Source organism: Haliaeetus albicilla, chromosome 7, assembly GCF_947461875.1.
Source record: "Haliaeetus albicilla chromosome 7, bHalAlb1.1, whole genome shotgun sequence".
Classification (NCBI taxonomy): Eukaryota; Metazoa; Chordata; class Aves; order Accipitriformes; family Accipitridae; genus Haliaeetus; species Haliaeetus albicilla.
In genome coordinates this window covers 18508887-18524657 of record NC_091489.1, presented here as the reverse complement: position 1 = coordinate 18524657, position 15771 = coordinate 18508887, and the positions used below count along the sequence as shown (strand labels likewise).

The window sequence follows — 15771 nt, the reverse complement described above, 5'->3', positions numbered from 1 at the left end:
CCGCGGGCGGAGCCGCCGCCACCGCCCCTTCCGCCGACGCGGGGAGGCGAGGGGCGGCCGGGCCGGGCCGGGCCGGACCGGGCGCGCACGATGCTCCGGTCCCTCTGGAGCTTCCTCAAGCGGCACAAGAAGAAGTGCCTCGTCCTCGGCACCTTCCTCGGCGGTGAGTGCTCGGCGGCCGGGCCGAGGGGCGGCGGGGGGGGCGACAGAAGGGCTGGGCGCGGAGCCGGCCTCGGGGCCTGCCCGCTGTCGCTGAAGTGCTCGCGGTTCCCGCCGGCGAGGCCCCCTCAGAGGCGGCGGTCGGCCGCTCAGCCCGACGAGCCGCCGGTGGTCGGGCGGGTTCCCCGCCGGTAGGAAAGAAGGCTCGTCTGCCCGCCGCGCCCCTGCCAGCCCGGCGCCGGCCGCTGGTGTGACCGGCCCGGCGGTGCCGCGGGCCCGGCCGGCCCCGTCCCTGCACGGCCGCCGCGGTGGGCTGTTGCAAGGAGCTCCGCAGTGGCGTGGAGCAGCCCTTCGCCTTGCTGGCGGCACCGGAGCCCACCCCCGACCGCCTGCGGGAGAGCTCGGGTGGCAGGAGGACTTTTTCTCTTAGGCGGGCAGGAGAATCTGCGCGTCGTCCTGTAAGTCCCGAAACACGGGGATTCGAGTTGCCTGGGGGTTCTTACGGCGGGTGTTCGTGTTGGTTTGAAGTAACGTATAACCGCGCGAAGCGTGGGTGACGTTTGTGTTATTACTCTTAGGACAGAGGCTGAAAGCTTGTACTTCTAGAAGTGGCTTGTGCATTGAGATGAATTGTCAAATATAAACCGACTGCAGATGCAAAACTTTACTGGAGAGGAGGATTTACAGTAATTACTCAAGCCATTCTTTCTCCCCTAAGGCTCTTGACTTAACCTGTCGGGTGGTTATGGTCTGGTAAGCTCCTCCTTTCCCTGGAGTTATTATAGCGTTATTTTTAGTCGGAACTGGATTTAAAAGAACACCTTGGATCTATCTCTCTGTTTAATAACAAAATGTACATCTGTGCATCTGGAGATCAGATACTCTTCAAAAGGTACAGGCGTGTCTTTGCACACTCAGTCATCAGATGTACTTATATCTTATGCAAATGACACAGAATTAAATATTACAGAGTTGATAAGGAAAGTTTGTGTTTGTTCATACCCACTGGAAGTTGCCTGAACAGTTAAATATTCTGAGGGCTACAAGGTTTTTGCAGTACGTTTTGTCTCGTATTCAGGTGAGGTCTCTTGTGAAGGTGAATTGTATATACTTCTGACTTGCCTTGATTGTTGTGTCCTGCATCCTTTCAGCATGAATTCCTTCTGTGTTTTTCCAAAGAGTGCCGATTAATACACAATAACAGGTTAGATGATGGTTACTGAAGTACTTGTCAGACCACTTCTTCAGTTCACCCCCTCACCTGCAGGTTTTCTGACTCTACAAGTACAGTAGAACGTAATGTTTACCGGTCTCTGAGCCATCATGCTTACAACCCACCATGTTAAGTAAACAGATTTACTTAATATACCAGGCTGTAACCTGCAAGCTGTTCCCCCTCCCCTTCAACTGTCTTTGTGAGAGTGGTGGGCGGACAAATGGGAATAGTAAAAACATCAGTTGTCCCAGTTTCAGCTAGTAAATGTGGATCAATGTGCAAGTGGGAAAGCACATATTGGGGAGCTTGTGGCTCTTGGTAGTCCTCACAGCCTGAAATCCTGAATTCATCATGTCTAAACAGCCTTCTGCCAGCCTGCAAACCATCCTAATATCACTGAATTTGTAGCTTTTTCCTTATGATTGGTGCTGTTTATGTACAGTTCAGTATCACTTTCATTAAAATGCTACTGACTAGATGAAGTACACTTAAAAAAAAAGGGGGGGGGGACTAAGATAAAGTTATTTAAAGTACGACCAATCCAAAAAAACCCAAGATGCTCCTCTTCTAACAAGCATTTCAACTTCTGACTGAAAATATTGAGCTGTGCTGTCATTGTCTGCAGCAGGTATCAAATACCTGTTTCCTTGAGCTGTGTTATATTTGAGAACTCTGTAGAAAATTGTTTTTTTGTATTTGAGACTCTGTAGTAAATCAGGGCATCTGCAAGCAGGCGAACATCTTAGCTGCCACCAGCTGCAACTTGCACCATGTTATTTTAGGGCAGCTTGGGAGACGGAGGGATTTACTGTAGAGCGCTGCACTACAGTTGTCCAGCAGCTGAATTGCGAGTGCTTTGGCCATCTACATATTAGTTATGGATCAGATCTTAAAATAACTTCAGAAGCTATGGTAATGCTGCCACCAATGAACTGGAAATCTGAGATCCACAGAGGACTGTCCTCCAAAAAATACTGCCTAATGTTGAAAGTAGAACGCAACTTTACATCACTGCTTTTACTTGAAGACAAAATATTTGGAAGTGGCTGAATGATTTAAGAAAAGCATCCAAATCTGCTGATTTAATACCAGAGACTGGAATCTGCATCTCTCTGGTGTTTGGTTGTTTCTTTTAAGAGCTGTAGGTGCATTTCCTCAGAAGGAGGATGTAACAAGGAAAATGGGACATCACAGGGTTTAATGATTTTAAGTCTTTAACTGGCACATGGTCAGAGATTAATGTGAATATTTAATGATTCATTAGACAGTACAGAAGAGTCTCTACATTATTACTGATTCAATGTTGTATCAGTGTTGTGTTACTGAAGAATTATTGCACCAAAATCTGAGGTGGTTGGTGGCCTTTCCTCTGTTTACTGAGATGGATTCTTTGTGCGTTATCACTGGCTGTCATGCTTAATGTAATTTCTGTCAATCCCAACACTGCAACAGACTGTTCTGCTTATGAAGATACAAAACTCATAAAATAAGTACTCAAATTGAGGGAAAAGCAACAGGTGTAATTTTCCCTTAACCATAGAGTGGGGTTGAGAAGACCTCAAGTTGGCAGAGACCCTGTACAAACCCATTCTTCAGAAGTCTGTTCTTTTAGCAATATAAATTAAATTGCATACTAAAAAGACTTAAATCTCTTCAAGCAAGCAAAATCTAGTGCTCTGGGATCAAACCCACTAGAAATGTTTAAAGTAGAGAGAGAGCTAGCATGACGGAGCTGCAAGGACGTGTTAATGTTCACTTGTTCTTATTGCATAGGTAGATTCACTTTTTAAAGTGGTTTCTATTTCAGCGCTCAGCATTCAAGGCAGATTTCAATGGCTATTACAAAATGATTCACTGTTGAAATTCTCTTGCTGCGGTAGAAGAGCCAGTTCAGGGTGCATCTGCAGTGTATGGTTCTGATTTCAGTGGTGAATGAGTTATTGCTCAATCTCATCTGTTGCAACCTTTGGCTTGCAGAAAGAACGCTTCAGCTCAGAAGTCTGTCTGCTTAGCAAAGAAAGTTGTCTTGGTTTGTGAGTGAGTGCAGGGGCGTTAAATAGCTTTTGGTGGGACTCAGTGGTGCCAAGAGAATAAGGCTTTAGTGCCACCTTATTTTAAATATGGTTTTCAAACATAATGAGACAATTGTATGTCAGTTCATGCACGGCTTGTACATAATGACAAACCACAACTTACAGAGCTGTTGATGTTCTGGAAGGATGCAGGCTTCTGTGTGTCAGCACAATTTCTAAATAATAAAATTCTTAACACTGAAAATTTTCCCTTAATTTTTTTTTTTTTTGAGGGAAGTATGGCAGTGAGGGTAAAGGTTACACAGGGTTGTAAAGAGGTTTCCTGAAAACTTTATGCCTCCTAGTTACCTATCCCACGCTTCTGCTCATCTCTCCATCCCACCTGTGAAGAAGGGAAAGGGCTGAGAGAGAGGTAAGCCATAACTTATGTGATGTGAGAAATATCCTACCTGTTTGAGGCCACTGGCATGAATATGTAAGAGTCTGTAGATTTTGTAAGCTACTTCCATTAGTTACATTAAAATGGGAAGAGTCTGTACAAATGCTGCAGCCAAAGTGGGCTACAGACACAAAATAGAGCATAGTTATCTCAGTTCACTGCTAACAGATGAATCAAAGTGTTGCTTCCACATGGTGTGGGTATTGTAGACCCCGGGTGTTCCCAGTGTTGCAGGACAGTGTCATGGTTTAACCCTGGCCATCAACTAAGCACCCCACAGCCACTCAGTCACTGCCCCTCCTCCCCCAGTGGGATGGGGGAGAGAATCAGAAGGGTAAAAGTAAGAAAACTCATGGGTTGAGATAAAAAGTTTAGCAGTTTAAAAAAAAATAATTAATAAATTGTAAGGAAAAGGTGGGGCGGGGGATAAATAACAGAGAAAAATAAAACCTAAGGAAGACAAGCGATGCAAGTGAAAACAATTACTCAACACCAACTGACCCATGCCGAGCCAGTCCCCGAGCAGCGGCCCCCCTGCCAACCTCCCCCCTAGTTTTATTGCTGAGCATGATGTCGTATGGCATGGAATATCCCTTGGGTCAGTTGGGGTCAGCTGTCCCAGCTGTGCCCCCTCCCAGCTTCTTATGCCCCCCCAGCCTCCTCGCTGCTGGGGTGGGGTGAGAACCAGAAAAGTCCTTGGCTCTGTGTAAGCACTGCTCAGCAGTAAGGAAAATATCCCTGAGTTATCAACACTGTTTCCAGCACAAATCCAGAACACAGCCCCATACCAGCTACTATAAAGAAAATTAACTCTATCCCAGCCAAAACCAGCACAGACATCCAATGCAAATGTAAATACATTTCACTTTGTAGATCAATTTTAAAGCAGTATGAATTGTAGTTCAACATCCTCACTGAGGTTCCTGTACCTGAAGGTTCTGGCATCAGCTGATGTAGTCCTAGTTTGTACCACTCATCTGTTTCTGAACCCTCTGAATCAGAACTGTTGGGACAGAAGTTGTTTGCATAGTTCACATTTTAATGAAAGCAGAAAAAGGTTTACATAGGAATTATCTTTTGGGCAGTCTCATTATTGCTGAATTTTCTTAATTCCTGGTTTTGTATGGAATATATGGGTGAGATTCATTGTGAAGTTCCATCTTTACAACGGTTTAGCTAATTAGACGCGAGTAAAATGTTGCTGCTGCCACTTTTTGCAGACCTCCTATCCCATACTGAGAGGTAAAATTGAGTTATATTAGCTATTGTGAAAAGTTGGTGTCCACTTTGCTTGTTTAAAACAACAGACACTTTCAAAATGTCAATGTAGTTTCCTACAGGTACGTCGGATGATTTGACATTATGGCAGTTCTTGGGACGTGGCTTTCTCTGGTCCTGCTTCAAACTCCAAGTGACAGTGGTTTTGTGTGATGCATTCTGGACTTCTTAGCTGTGTTATTTTCAAGTCTTCTGAATTAATGCTATGTGTATCAATATAGATACATGTGGTTGTTCTAAAGTAAAATGTGCACACATGCAGGCGAACTCCCAGGCTGGCAGCTCCTTGAAATATTCCATAAGCCAGAGACTTGCAGAGGCTCTGCTGCTGTGTTCAGGCATGAGTGACTAGTGGGCAGAAGTTCATTGTCACAAACGAGACTTGAATTTCCCAAGTGAGGTGCTGTGTCCTCCAGGTGACTTAGAGGCACTTAAAAGCCATGGAGTTAGTAACAGAGGCAGTCTGTTGCTGACATCCAAACTTTTCTGTTGTTTGCTGGTTTTGCTTAAGCTGTATGGATGGTGTAACTTTTACCTTGGTTAACTTCTAATGCGTTGCATTCCCAAAGATGAGGATAATACCAGAGTAAATAACATATGTTAGTAATGGGTCAAAGTTACGGCTTAGTTCAGGGCAGGGGGGGAGAAGTAAGACTACTAGTAGCTGGTGTTGCATCATTTTAGACGAGTGTTTTTTCTTGTAACTCCTTGTTAAACCTGCATGACTGCTAATGCAACTTTGGACACTCCTGAGGCACAGCAGTTTTTAGTACAGAGTAATCACACACCTTTAAAAATTGAGTACTAAGCAATTAGCTGTCTCAGTCTTAAAGGTGCTGCTCCAGCATATCACTCAAGGGCATGCACATGATTCTTCTTTAATTGTTTGCATGTCTGCCTGTGTATGTTCAGGAAGAGTCTTTTTTTATACTTGTGACTTTTCTGTCACAAGACCTGGAGTTAAAGGATTTACTTGGGGGGGGGGGGGGGGGGGATAAACAAAAGTAGTCATGTGGACAAATGAGTGTGTGAATGTAATGTGAAAAATGTGGTGGGATAAAATGGTTGGAAAAATATTGTGTTCAAAAATTATTTGCTAATACTATAAAAAAATTGTTCTTGTTTCAGTATGTTAGCTGAAAAAAAAATCAGTACCCTGACAGTTGCGTTCTAAATAGATATACTTGGCAGGAATTGATAATTTTTTAGAGAAAAATAATATAATTATTACTCTTGAAGTCTCATTTTGTTTAACAATTTAGTGGTAAAATTGATTTTTATGTATATGGAACCATAATATTAAAGTTTGCATCTAATGGGGTGAATCTTCCACATGGCAAATGGTCAGTCTGCCTAAAGGCTGAAGTAAGAGAGAGTGACTTCCAGATTTTTATGTTATGAGGCTTTGGGGAAATAAATGGAAGTGACTGTGGTTGTTCGAAACTGGTCTGGCTTGTAGTTGCCTATTAGGAAACATAATGCCAATACGAATAGCTGGGGGTTTTTGCAGCCATTAATATTGGGGCACAAAGTTGACAAGCCTTTTGAAATACTGATGATAGTTTTGGAGAATGTATTGAAAGGTTTTAATGACCTAAAAATGTAGCTGAATTCAAAATCTTGGGGAGTTTGGTTTTGTTGGGGTTTTTTGGGTTTTTTGTTTGTTTGTTTTTTGTGGATCAGGCTTATAAAAATAGTTCTAAAACTTTCAGCATTCAGCAGCTGTTAAATGCCTCATTAATTCAGATACTAACTTCAAAATGCGAAAATTAAACTTTGAAGAAAACGTTGTGGCTCTGTGTTTATGACTTCTGAAAGTGCTTGGTGGAAAAACATGAAGACTTGATATTCAGATTTCTTCTTTGTACCATTATTGACTTGACAGAGTCAGAGCTGACACTCTGTAGAGGAGTTTCAGTACTTAGGGGATTGTTCCCCAGTGGACGGAAGATGATCAACTTGTACAGTAGTCTTTTCTGCTTGGGTTTGTTCCTCCCTTCTCTCTCTCTCCCCCTGCCCCAGTTCTTTCATGAGAGAACATGGGAAGAGCTTGTTATGCACCTAAATAGGTAACTGCTGCTACCAGCACATACAGGAGGCAGCAAATGAACTTGATACACAGGAGGTGTTATAAGAAGCCCCAGGTGGAGGGGGAGAAATTCACGCAAAGCAGCTTGCAGTGGGCAAAGGTGCTGAGGATAAGTCTAGAAGATGTAGTGGTATCTTGAGGAACGGCTTAGAAAGGAGGACAGAGACGAGGAAAGAAGAGGGCTGCGGGCAGCCTGGAGAGACCTCTGAACCCCCGGTGGTGTGGGAAAAGCTGTTGGGGGCAACTTCCAAGGGATGTATGTTGGGAGAGGAGGAAATGTAGAGCAAAAATTTTTGGTGGGGTCTTTGTGGAAATGGAGATTCATAGTGAGGGTGATGAGGGATGATCAGGTCCTCAGGGGCAGAAGGGTGGGGCTGGAAGGTAAGAACCAGGCATGGTAAGAAATAAGAGGGCCACAGTCCAGGTGGCCATGAAGCTACGGTTTTTCCTACGGAAGTTTCAGGACCAAACGAAGAAAGTGTTGGTCTGTAACGTTTTTCTCTTAGGTGATTTTTAAGACTTGAGTTTTACCTCTTCTGCTAATTTTAGAAAGCTATCTTTAAAAAAATTTAAATTTTCATCCATCTCCAGACCTATGCATTTCAGTTTATTTTCTCTATTCTTTGGTTTTGTTACTTTTACATTTTTTCTCTTCCCAATATTAGATTCAATCTCTTCAGTACTAGTTGTTTATGTTGCAGTAGTACCAAAAAAGCCTTCTTTGAAAAGCAAGATAACTCTTCTCAGGAAAGTTTCTTATACTGATTCTGAAAATATTATTTCTGGGTATTACTTTGTCAATCAGTATTAAAATACTCAAGACCCACATATCCCAAAAAAACCACTATGCACCCTTATGGTTTAAAATCAAAGAAAGGGACTGAAGGGGCCTTACTCACACTTCTAAAGCAGCTTGTATTATGAAAATCTCTCTGTAGGAGTCTATTTACTGGGAAAATATGGGCAGAAGAAAATCAGAGAAATCCAAGAACGAGAAGCAGCTGAATACATTGCCCAAGCGCGAAGGCAATATCATTTTGAAAGTAATCAGAGGACGTGCAATATGACAGGTAAGATAAGGAAATAGCTACTGTTCTTGATAGGTGGAATTATTTGGGGATTTATACTACATATTGACAGGATGGAAGACAAATAAGAAATATGGGTGAATTCAAAATCTTAATGAAATACTAATGCATAAATAGAGTAATTTTGCATAGTAAAAACAGAATCTGAAGAACAGAGGTTTGAAGGCATTTCTAGGTGTCATCTGAACCCTTATCCATTTATATGCATACAAATATACATGCAGGTTACAATTTTTTGTCACTTCAAGACCCTTTGTGTATTGCCCTAAACTGCATGTCGTATTGAGGTGTGAAACAGCACCCAGATTCAAACACTACTGAATTTACAGCAGGATTATTTTATTTGTTATAGCACATTGTTAGTAAGCTACACAGAGAGCTTGGTGGGTAATTTTTATTTACAAATAAGAAGCATGTCAGCCCATTAGTTCCCTACATTTTAACAGTTAAAAGGTGCCTGACTAGCTGGGAGCAAAAAGTGACAGTATTTATATTATAGCACTGGTGTTTGGATTTTTGGAGAGGAGATGGTGGAGTAGAGTTTAACAAAATCCTTGTCATTCTTGTAAATACAGGCCATTCAAAACTACTTCTCCAAAACAAATTAGGCAGCATTTTCTTTTCCTGTTGAAATTTGTAATGGCTTCTCGGGTGGCTGCAAATGCTTTCTGTGCACCTTGTTTACCCTGACCAACTGGTGTTTCATTTTAATCTTTTCCATTTTGTAGTGCTGGGATTGATTTTACTGCAAGGACTAAGTTTGTCTTTGCCCTTCTTTGTATGAAGTACCTTCTGTCTGGCAGCATGCATTCTTGTCAAGATTTTTCATACTTTGTTCTTAGTATTTATTATGTTCTGAGCATGCTTTTTTTCCATTTCGTGTTCCCATCACATAACCGCAGATCTGACATTGAATATTCTGAAAGTAAAGTATTTTTTTTCACCACCAGCTTTCTTTTGTTTGAAACGTGCCTTTCTCTGGTTCTCTTGTTGGATAAAACCAAACCTCAGATCGTTTTCTTCTCATTTGGAGAAATGCACAGTGTAGATTTTCACCAGGTTTTCTTCTGGGGAATTGAAGGCATGTATATGCAGATAATGCAGGATGTGATCTGCAGCTAGAGCCAACAAAGACATATAGCCACATAAGGGCAGCATTGTGCCCAAGCTGGTAACAGATAAGCAAGTAATTGCACTTCTCTGAGTACTCCCAGGGTTTCCTATTTTGCTTGTTCTCCCAGCTTTGCCTGTTGAGCAATTGGATTTACATTGTATAGCAGCTACTGAGCGAGAACTGGGGATAGGTTTATGATGATTTTTTTTATGTTGACAGGGTTTTTTCCTTTTTTTTTTTCTTTTAATAACAGTGCTGTCAATGCTCCCAACATTGAGGGATGCCTTAATGCATCAGTTAAATTCTGAGAGTCTCACGTCTCTTCTTAAAAATAGGTAAGACTGTTTTGTTAATTGTGTTAAAGATCACTTGTTTTGGTCATAAGATAAGTTTTTTTTTCAAATTATATATTTATAATGTAGAGAGTATGCAGGATTTTGTTTCTGTGTCCCATTGAGTCGCTGGTCTTAAAGTATTTTGAAATCACTATGTAAATATTTTGTGTCATGTTAGATGTATTTTGATAGGTATGGCTGGCATTTTCCAAACATTACAAGAAATAATACTTCCTTTAAGATGTTTCAGTGAGAGCCATGGTTTTTGTTGAAGTGCTTACAAGATGGGCAGGTAAAAGTACTTAGAGGATCTAGTCCTCTCTTAAACAGGACAGAGTATTTTGACTGAGTTGTCGATGTTGTGTTTGTAAAAATGCTTATGTAATCTTATAAAGGTCAGATGTGAATAGTAGTAGAAAGTATCCAAGATGAGATTGCAAATGGATGTAAGCTGTGAGAAGTGTGTGTTTGTTGTTTGGTTGTTTTTTTTTCTTTTTTGAAGTAGAGCAAATAGGGGCATGTCATACATTAAGAGGAATGCTTCCCTGTCAGAAAACACCTTCGGTTCCATTATAACTGCAGGAACAAATAGCGTATTTTCAAATACATAAAGTGTATAACAGCATGCCTTAAAAGTAGAGTAAGCTGCTTGGCATTTTGCACGGAGTAAAAGTGTTATGTAGGCAGTTAACACAGCGTTTCTGACTCACTCTAGACTGCCTTTCTAGTTTACCTCCCACTAGCTTATTTATGTAGCTGTAACTTCAGCTGTCCAGCATTTAATAGATTACCTATCCAGTCATTGTCTTTTCTCAGTCAAAAAACTCCCACAACAAGGCAACAGAATGTGATATTTAAAGTGAGAATTACCACCTGAACTATGTTTTTGTAATAGATTATCTGAGAATTTCCAATTGTAATTTAATATTATTTACACCAAACCACAAGAAATTAGGAAAAGTTAATTTTAATGGAATGCTTAATATATTTTTCAGTTTTTACTCAATGAAAAATTAATCTGAGTGAACAAGAGATCTTGTGGATCACCAGATTTGTCTTCTGGACTGTGCAGCAAAATAGTCTACAAAGGCCTGTAATCCTTTGTTCAATGGTGAAGACATGTAATGCCTTAGTTTGTTCTCTGTAGCGTGCATTCTTTTATCAAAATACATCTGGTGTCTCTAACTTGTGCGACTAGTTGAAACAGTTTACGGGTACAGTAACACACTTCTGAATTCCAGTAATGCCAGTGAAAATAGAGATGAGACTTTTTGATATTATTGTTAGGCACTTCTGAAAACAAGTGTTTTTTAAAAGGCTGGTTACATGCAATATCCTGTAAGCACGGATGTCCATTTAGAGTGTATCTTACAGTGGAGTTTGTGTCTTAATGTTTCCTTTTTTGACTTATGCTGAGCAAGTTTTAACTAAATGCTTGAAATTTTTTAACTGAAAAGACAGAGGAGGGGTTGGGAAGGCACAGATCATAGAATCAGCCATCAGAGCTCATTCCACGTTGAAGTGATTCTTTAAAGAAGCTCTGCATTCTTGTGGTACACATGGAGGTATAGATTTGTTTTCTTTCTACTTAAATTTGAGAAGATGAATCAAACGGCTCTGGACCTTTGAGTGCTGTTGTTGAATATACAAAAGAGTACATGTGGAGATTTACCTTTCTTAATGTCCCTGAAGATGTGTTCTTTTTCTCACATAATCTATGTTATGGCTTAACATGTTATGGATCTATGTTGTCATATGTTACAGATCATGTTATGGCTTAGGTAAGCTCCTTTAACTTAAATTTAAGGGAGTGAATGGATTTTAAAACCTTTTTATGTTGTTTTAGTAATTTGGGGTGGCCAGTGGTAGGTTGGGGGTGTAAGCAGGCTGAAGTCTTCAGTCTTTCAGAGAAACTTTTAAAGAGGGAGTGGCACACAAGGCCACAGATGTTCTTGCTCCATCTGTCCTCCTCTTTTCAAAGAAATGTGATTGAATGAGATGAGGTGAAGTACCTACTGCTGTAGCCTTGCAGATGTTGCGTATCTCCCACCTATTCAGCACTTAGCTTTATTCCAAACCTCTGCTTGTTTGCATTGCTTTTTGCTTCCATAGCAGGTAATAGTTTTCCAAATAGATGTGAAATAAAAGATGAGTTTTGAGTAGCAGCTGAGTCTTAGTAAATTGCAGCAGATGAAGACTGAAAAATCCCTTTCCACTGTTAGGCTTAATACTTGCAGACTTAAACTGTTACCTGGCTGTTGCCTTAAGTTGTGAGGAGAAACTTTGTAAGCATGAGCTCTAGGAAATGTTTCGACATAATAGGTGCAAGTGTAGTTGGCTGACGTCGATGTATTGGCTTCCCTTTCTCTCTTCAGTTGGCATGGAAAACCTAGCACTTATAAGTAACAAATGTGGTTTTGAGTCCTGTTAATGTGTTTTATCTATAGAAATATTGCTGTATTTTTTAACAGTCTTTCCTTTGTTTTGCTTTAGAATAGCTTTTAAAACTGTTGACTTAGCTTGCAAAAAAAGTATGTAAACTGATTTTTGTGTGTGCCATGGGTCCTTGTATCTCTTCTAGCTATCCTTTCTTTGATCTGTCTCTTTACTTTTTGGAGTTGTAGACTTAATAGTTTATTATATCAGTTCATTTACATTATTTGAATGCACTGAGCTTAAAAATTGTTTATGTGAGTGATATAATGGTCAAACTAATGCCAAAGTGCACGTGTTGTGCCTGTAAAGAGAAATTATTTCTGGTGAAATATTTTTTATAAACTAGGCTACTGTAAAGTTGATCTGAACTATCTGCCTGAAATATTTAAGTGTTAATTCTGATCCTAAGAAATTACCAAATGTTTCTCTAAGTGACTTTCACAATATATTTCTTCCATGACAGAGATAGAGTGGCCGTTCTTTACTGACAGTGCTTAACAGGCAAGAATGGCTGATGAAACTTTTTGGATGGTTAGCTTGCTCTTATCTCTGCTACTGCTGCTATACTGCTAGCATTACCTCTAGATAGTAGTTATAAATATGCAACATGGCTTAGGCAGTTCAGTTGTATCTATGCAATCTACATACAGTCTTGTTCTTTTGACTGCAGAATATATAAAATCTTAGGAATTGGTCAGGTCAAAAAAGTCAACGTACCTCAACAAAAGAAGTAAGATCAACTTGTATTTGTGTGGATGGTGCAAGACTTCTTTTCCACAGATGGTTGGGATCTCTTTGTTTTTTGGTGATTAAATCTCAACTTTAAAACCAGGTCAGGCAATGGTAAATCTTGCACGAAAGTAGGGTATAGAAATTCTGGTCCTGCACTTATTATGCGCACGTGGATACAGGAAGCCCTACTGAACTGAGGTCTGCTTTAAATACATACAGGATCAAGGCCCCAGAAAAGACTACTTTGTATCATCAGTGGGCTTTTTCTGGCTGCTTAGCATAGGAACTCAAAATTATTAATATAAGTCTATAATTGACATCATTAAATACTACACTTATACATTAAAGTTTGAATATCTTTTCTGTGACTTCAAAGCATATTGTTTATACACTGCTTTCCTGAACGAGGCAAACTTATGTAGACATGAATCTGATCTGAATAATTATAGAAGTTAAATAGGCTCACCTTAGAGTACTATTTCACTTAACGTATTTATTGATTTCCAAGGAAAATATACTTTTTAATGTTTAATATTTCCATTTATGTTTCCTACAGGCCAGCAAACAAGTTAGAAATATGGGAGGATTTAAAGATAATAAGTAAGTGGAAATGAAAGATTCCATCTACATACTATTTGGCATAAATTTAAAATGTCTTTCACACCCTTTAAAATGCACACTTGATACTGGGTTGTTGTCTGAGTAGGTATGAAGATAGTGTGACACGCTATATGGCAAACTTCCCGTCCCCACTCGCAAAAGCTCCTCATGAAGGAATTTTTCATAGTCCCCACAGAAGTCAGAAGCTCAGAGACAAATGTGAAGAATTTTATTGGCCTTCATGTTACCATGCTCAAGAAAACTTTGTGAGAACTTTCTGTGCCATCACAGAAAAATCAAACTAGTTTTCCAGAAAGTTCTATGCTGAACCTAACAGAAAACATCAATCAGAAATGTAGGCCAGCCCTTACATGGCCCGCAATTTCCTCTTTTCAAGCCTGTTGGGGAGAACCACCATAGCAATGGCTATGAACCCTTTGGTTCATGTTCTTATTTATTGGCTGATGGAAGCAGTGGAAGGGAAGGAAGAATAGTGAAGCCAGATAATTATGTACTGAATACTACTGAGCTTTTTTTACTACTTTTGATTCTTTGGTACTATTTGTTATCCCTCCACCTCCCTGGTTTTGTCTTCCCTTCCTTTTGGTTTTGCTTCTCCTTTTCACACCAACTTTACAGATCCTACTTCTGATCCGGCTCCTTTCTTCCCGTGTCCTTGCTACTCCACATTCATCCATATTTATTCATGTCACTTCTTCCACACGTCCTGTGTTGCCTAGTGGCTGGTAGCTGATGCTTATTTTCATGTTCGTTCTTTAGATAGTAGCTGCTCCTGCTTCAGGTAACTTTTTTCCCCAAGCTGCTGTTATGCCTTCTGTGTCTTAATTGCATGATGAGGGCTAACATACTATGTGTATTTCCTGGCCTAATGAAGAAAGACGATTTGACAGTACATCTGTTTTCCTTCTGGAGCAACTTTTATGATTTTTATTTTTTCCCAAAATAACTTGTGTAACGTGCAAAATGATATTAATATTGGACTTTAAATGGGACACTTCAGATGTAGCTCCAGCACATATTAGACTCATGACCATCTTGGGTATATGTTGTGAAAAAATGTGTTATGACAACCAATGAGAGAAATGTGACTGTGTATTTAAAAATCATCAGCACTTCTTGAGTCTTGGAGAGCACTCTCCCTCCTTGGCTCACCCTTATTTCTTTGACTTTGAAGTTATTTTGTTGTCTCTTTTCAAGGTTTCACAAGAAGCATTGTAGCTGTATATAGTACCTGTATGCTAGTAGTTCTTTTGCGAGTCCAGTTAAATATTATTGGCGGTTACATCTACCTAGATAATGCTGCACTCTGCAAAAACGGCACAGTAAGTTTCTTGTTTTGTTTCAAAGGTAGAACTTCCACATTCTTGGAAGTGAAAGAATTATTTTGTGAGAGATAAAAAGAGCATAGCTTAGGAGTATTAGAACAAAACCAAGAGCTCTTAGAAGAGTGGAGATGTGGAAGCATTACTCAAAGTAAAATATATTGATGTGTTTTAATAGCCGCTAAATTTGGATGATGTGGTGATACTGTTGCTTAACAAAATACGAGCAGTATTGAAGAATACCCTTTATCTACATTTGTACTGCTTAAAGGTTACTTCATATCTAAACACCAACATAAAATAATTTCTTTAATTTTTTTGTGAAACAGTAATACTGTGTGAATAATCCAGGATATGTATGCAAATGTATAAAAACGCTTAGGTCTTTCTAGCACATACATTAATTGCCCCAGTTAAATTTTCCTAGGATTAAAGAAGAAAAATGTTGTCTTTGAAATTTTGACTATTTGGTTGTAACTCCAAAAGGTCATCTACCTTAAATGTCTGTTGGTGGAGCCAAGTAAGGCAGAAGACTTGGTTTTTGTTTATATAGTGTATCTATCACTGCTCAATAAAAATATCAATCCCACAGTAAGCAAGTACCCATTGTACAGAGTAAGATCTGCAGATTGTTGGATGGCTCATCTAAAAATAATGGATATAAACTTTGATTAGTTGTCATATGCCCCCCCATGATAGCTCCTGCTGAGAGTTAAGGAACAGCATGTCACAGCAGGCCTAAGGAAAGCTTTCACTAGGGAGGCCAGGGTTGACGTGGAGGTTGTGCTTCATTTTGTGAAACCTGAAAAAGCTTTTTTAAAAGGGCAAGATAAGTTTGGGCTAGAAATGTGTTTCCTTTCTGTTATTTTTCCAATAGAGAAGTGGGTTGACAGGGCCAACTCTGAGGCA

At 40.0% G+C, this 15771-nt stretch overlaps 1 protein-coding gene across 1 annotated transcript in view; it reads left to right on the top strand.

Annotated features, from left to right (window-relative positions):
• Position 1: 1 nt before the first annotated feature.
• The window catches only part of PEX3 (peroxisomal biogenesis factor 3), a 21289-nt gene continuing 5519 nt past the window's right edge, over positions 2 to 15771 (top strand). Inside the window, exons 1-5 of the mRNA XM_069787146.1 lie at positions 2 to 163; positions 8153 to 8284; positions 9670 to 9751; positions 13476 to 13519; positions 14738 to 14862. Coding sequence (XP_069643247.1) covers positions 91 to 163; positions 8153 to 8284; positions 9670 to 9751; positions 13476 to 13519; positions 14738 to 14862 — 456 coding nt within the window. The 5' untranslated portion in view covers positions 2 to 90. The remainder of the gene's footprint in view (positions 164 to 8152; positions 8285 to 9669; positions 9752 to 13475; positions 13520 to 14737; positions 14863 to 15771) is intronic.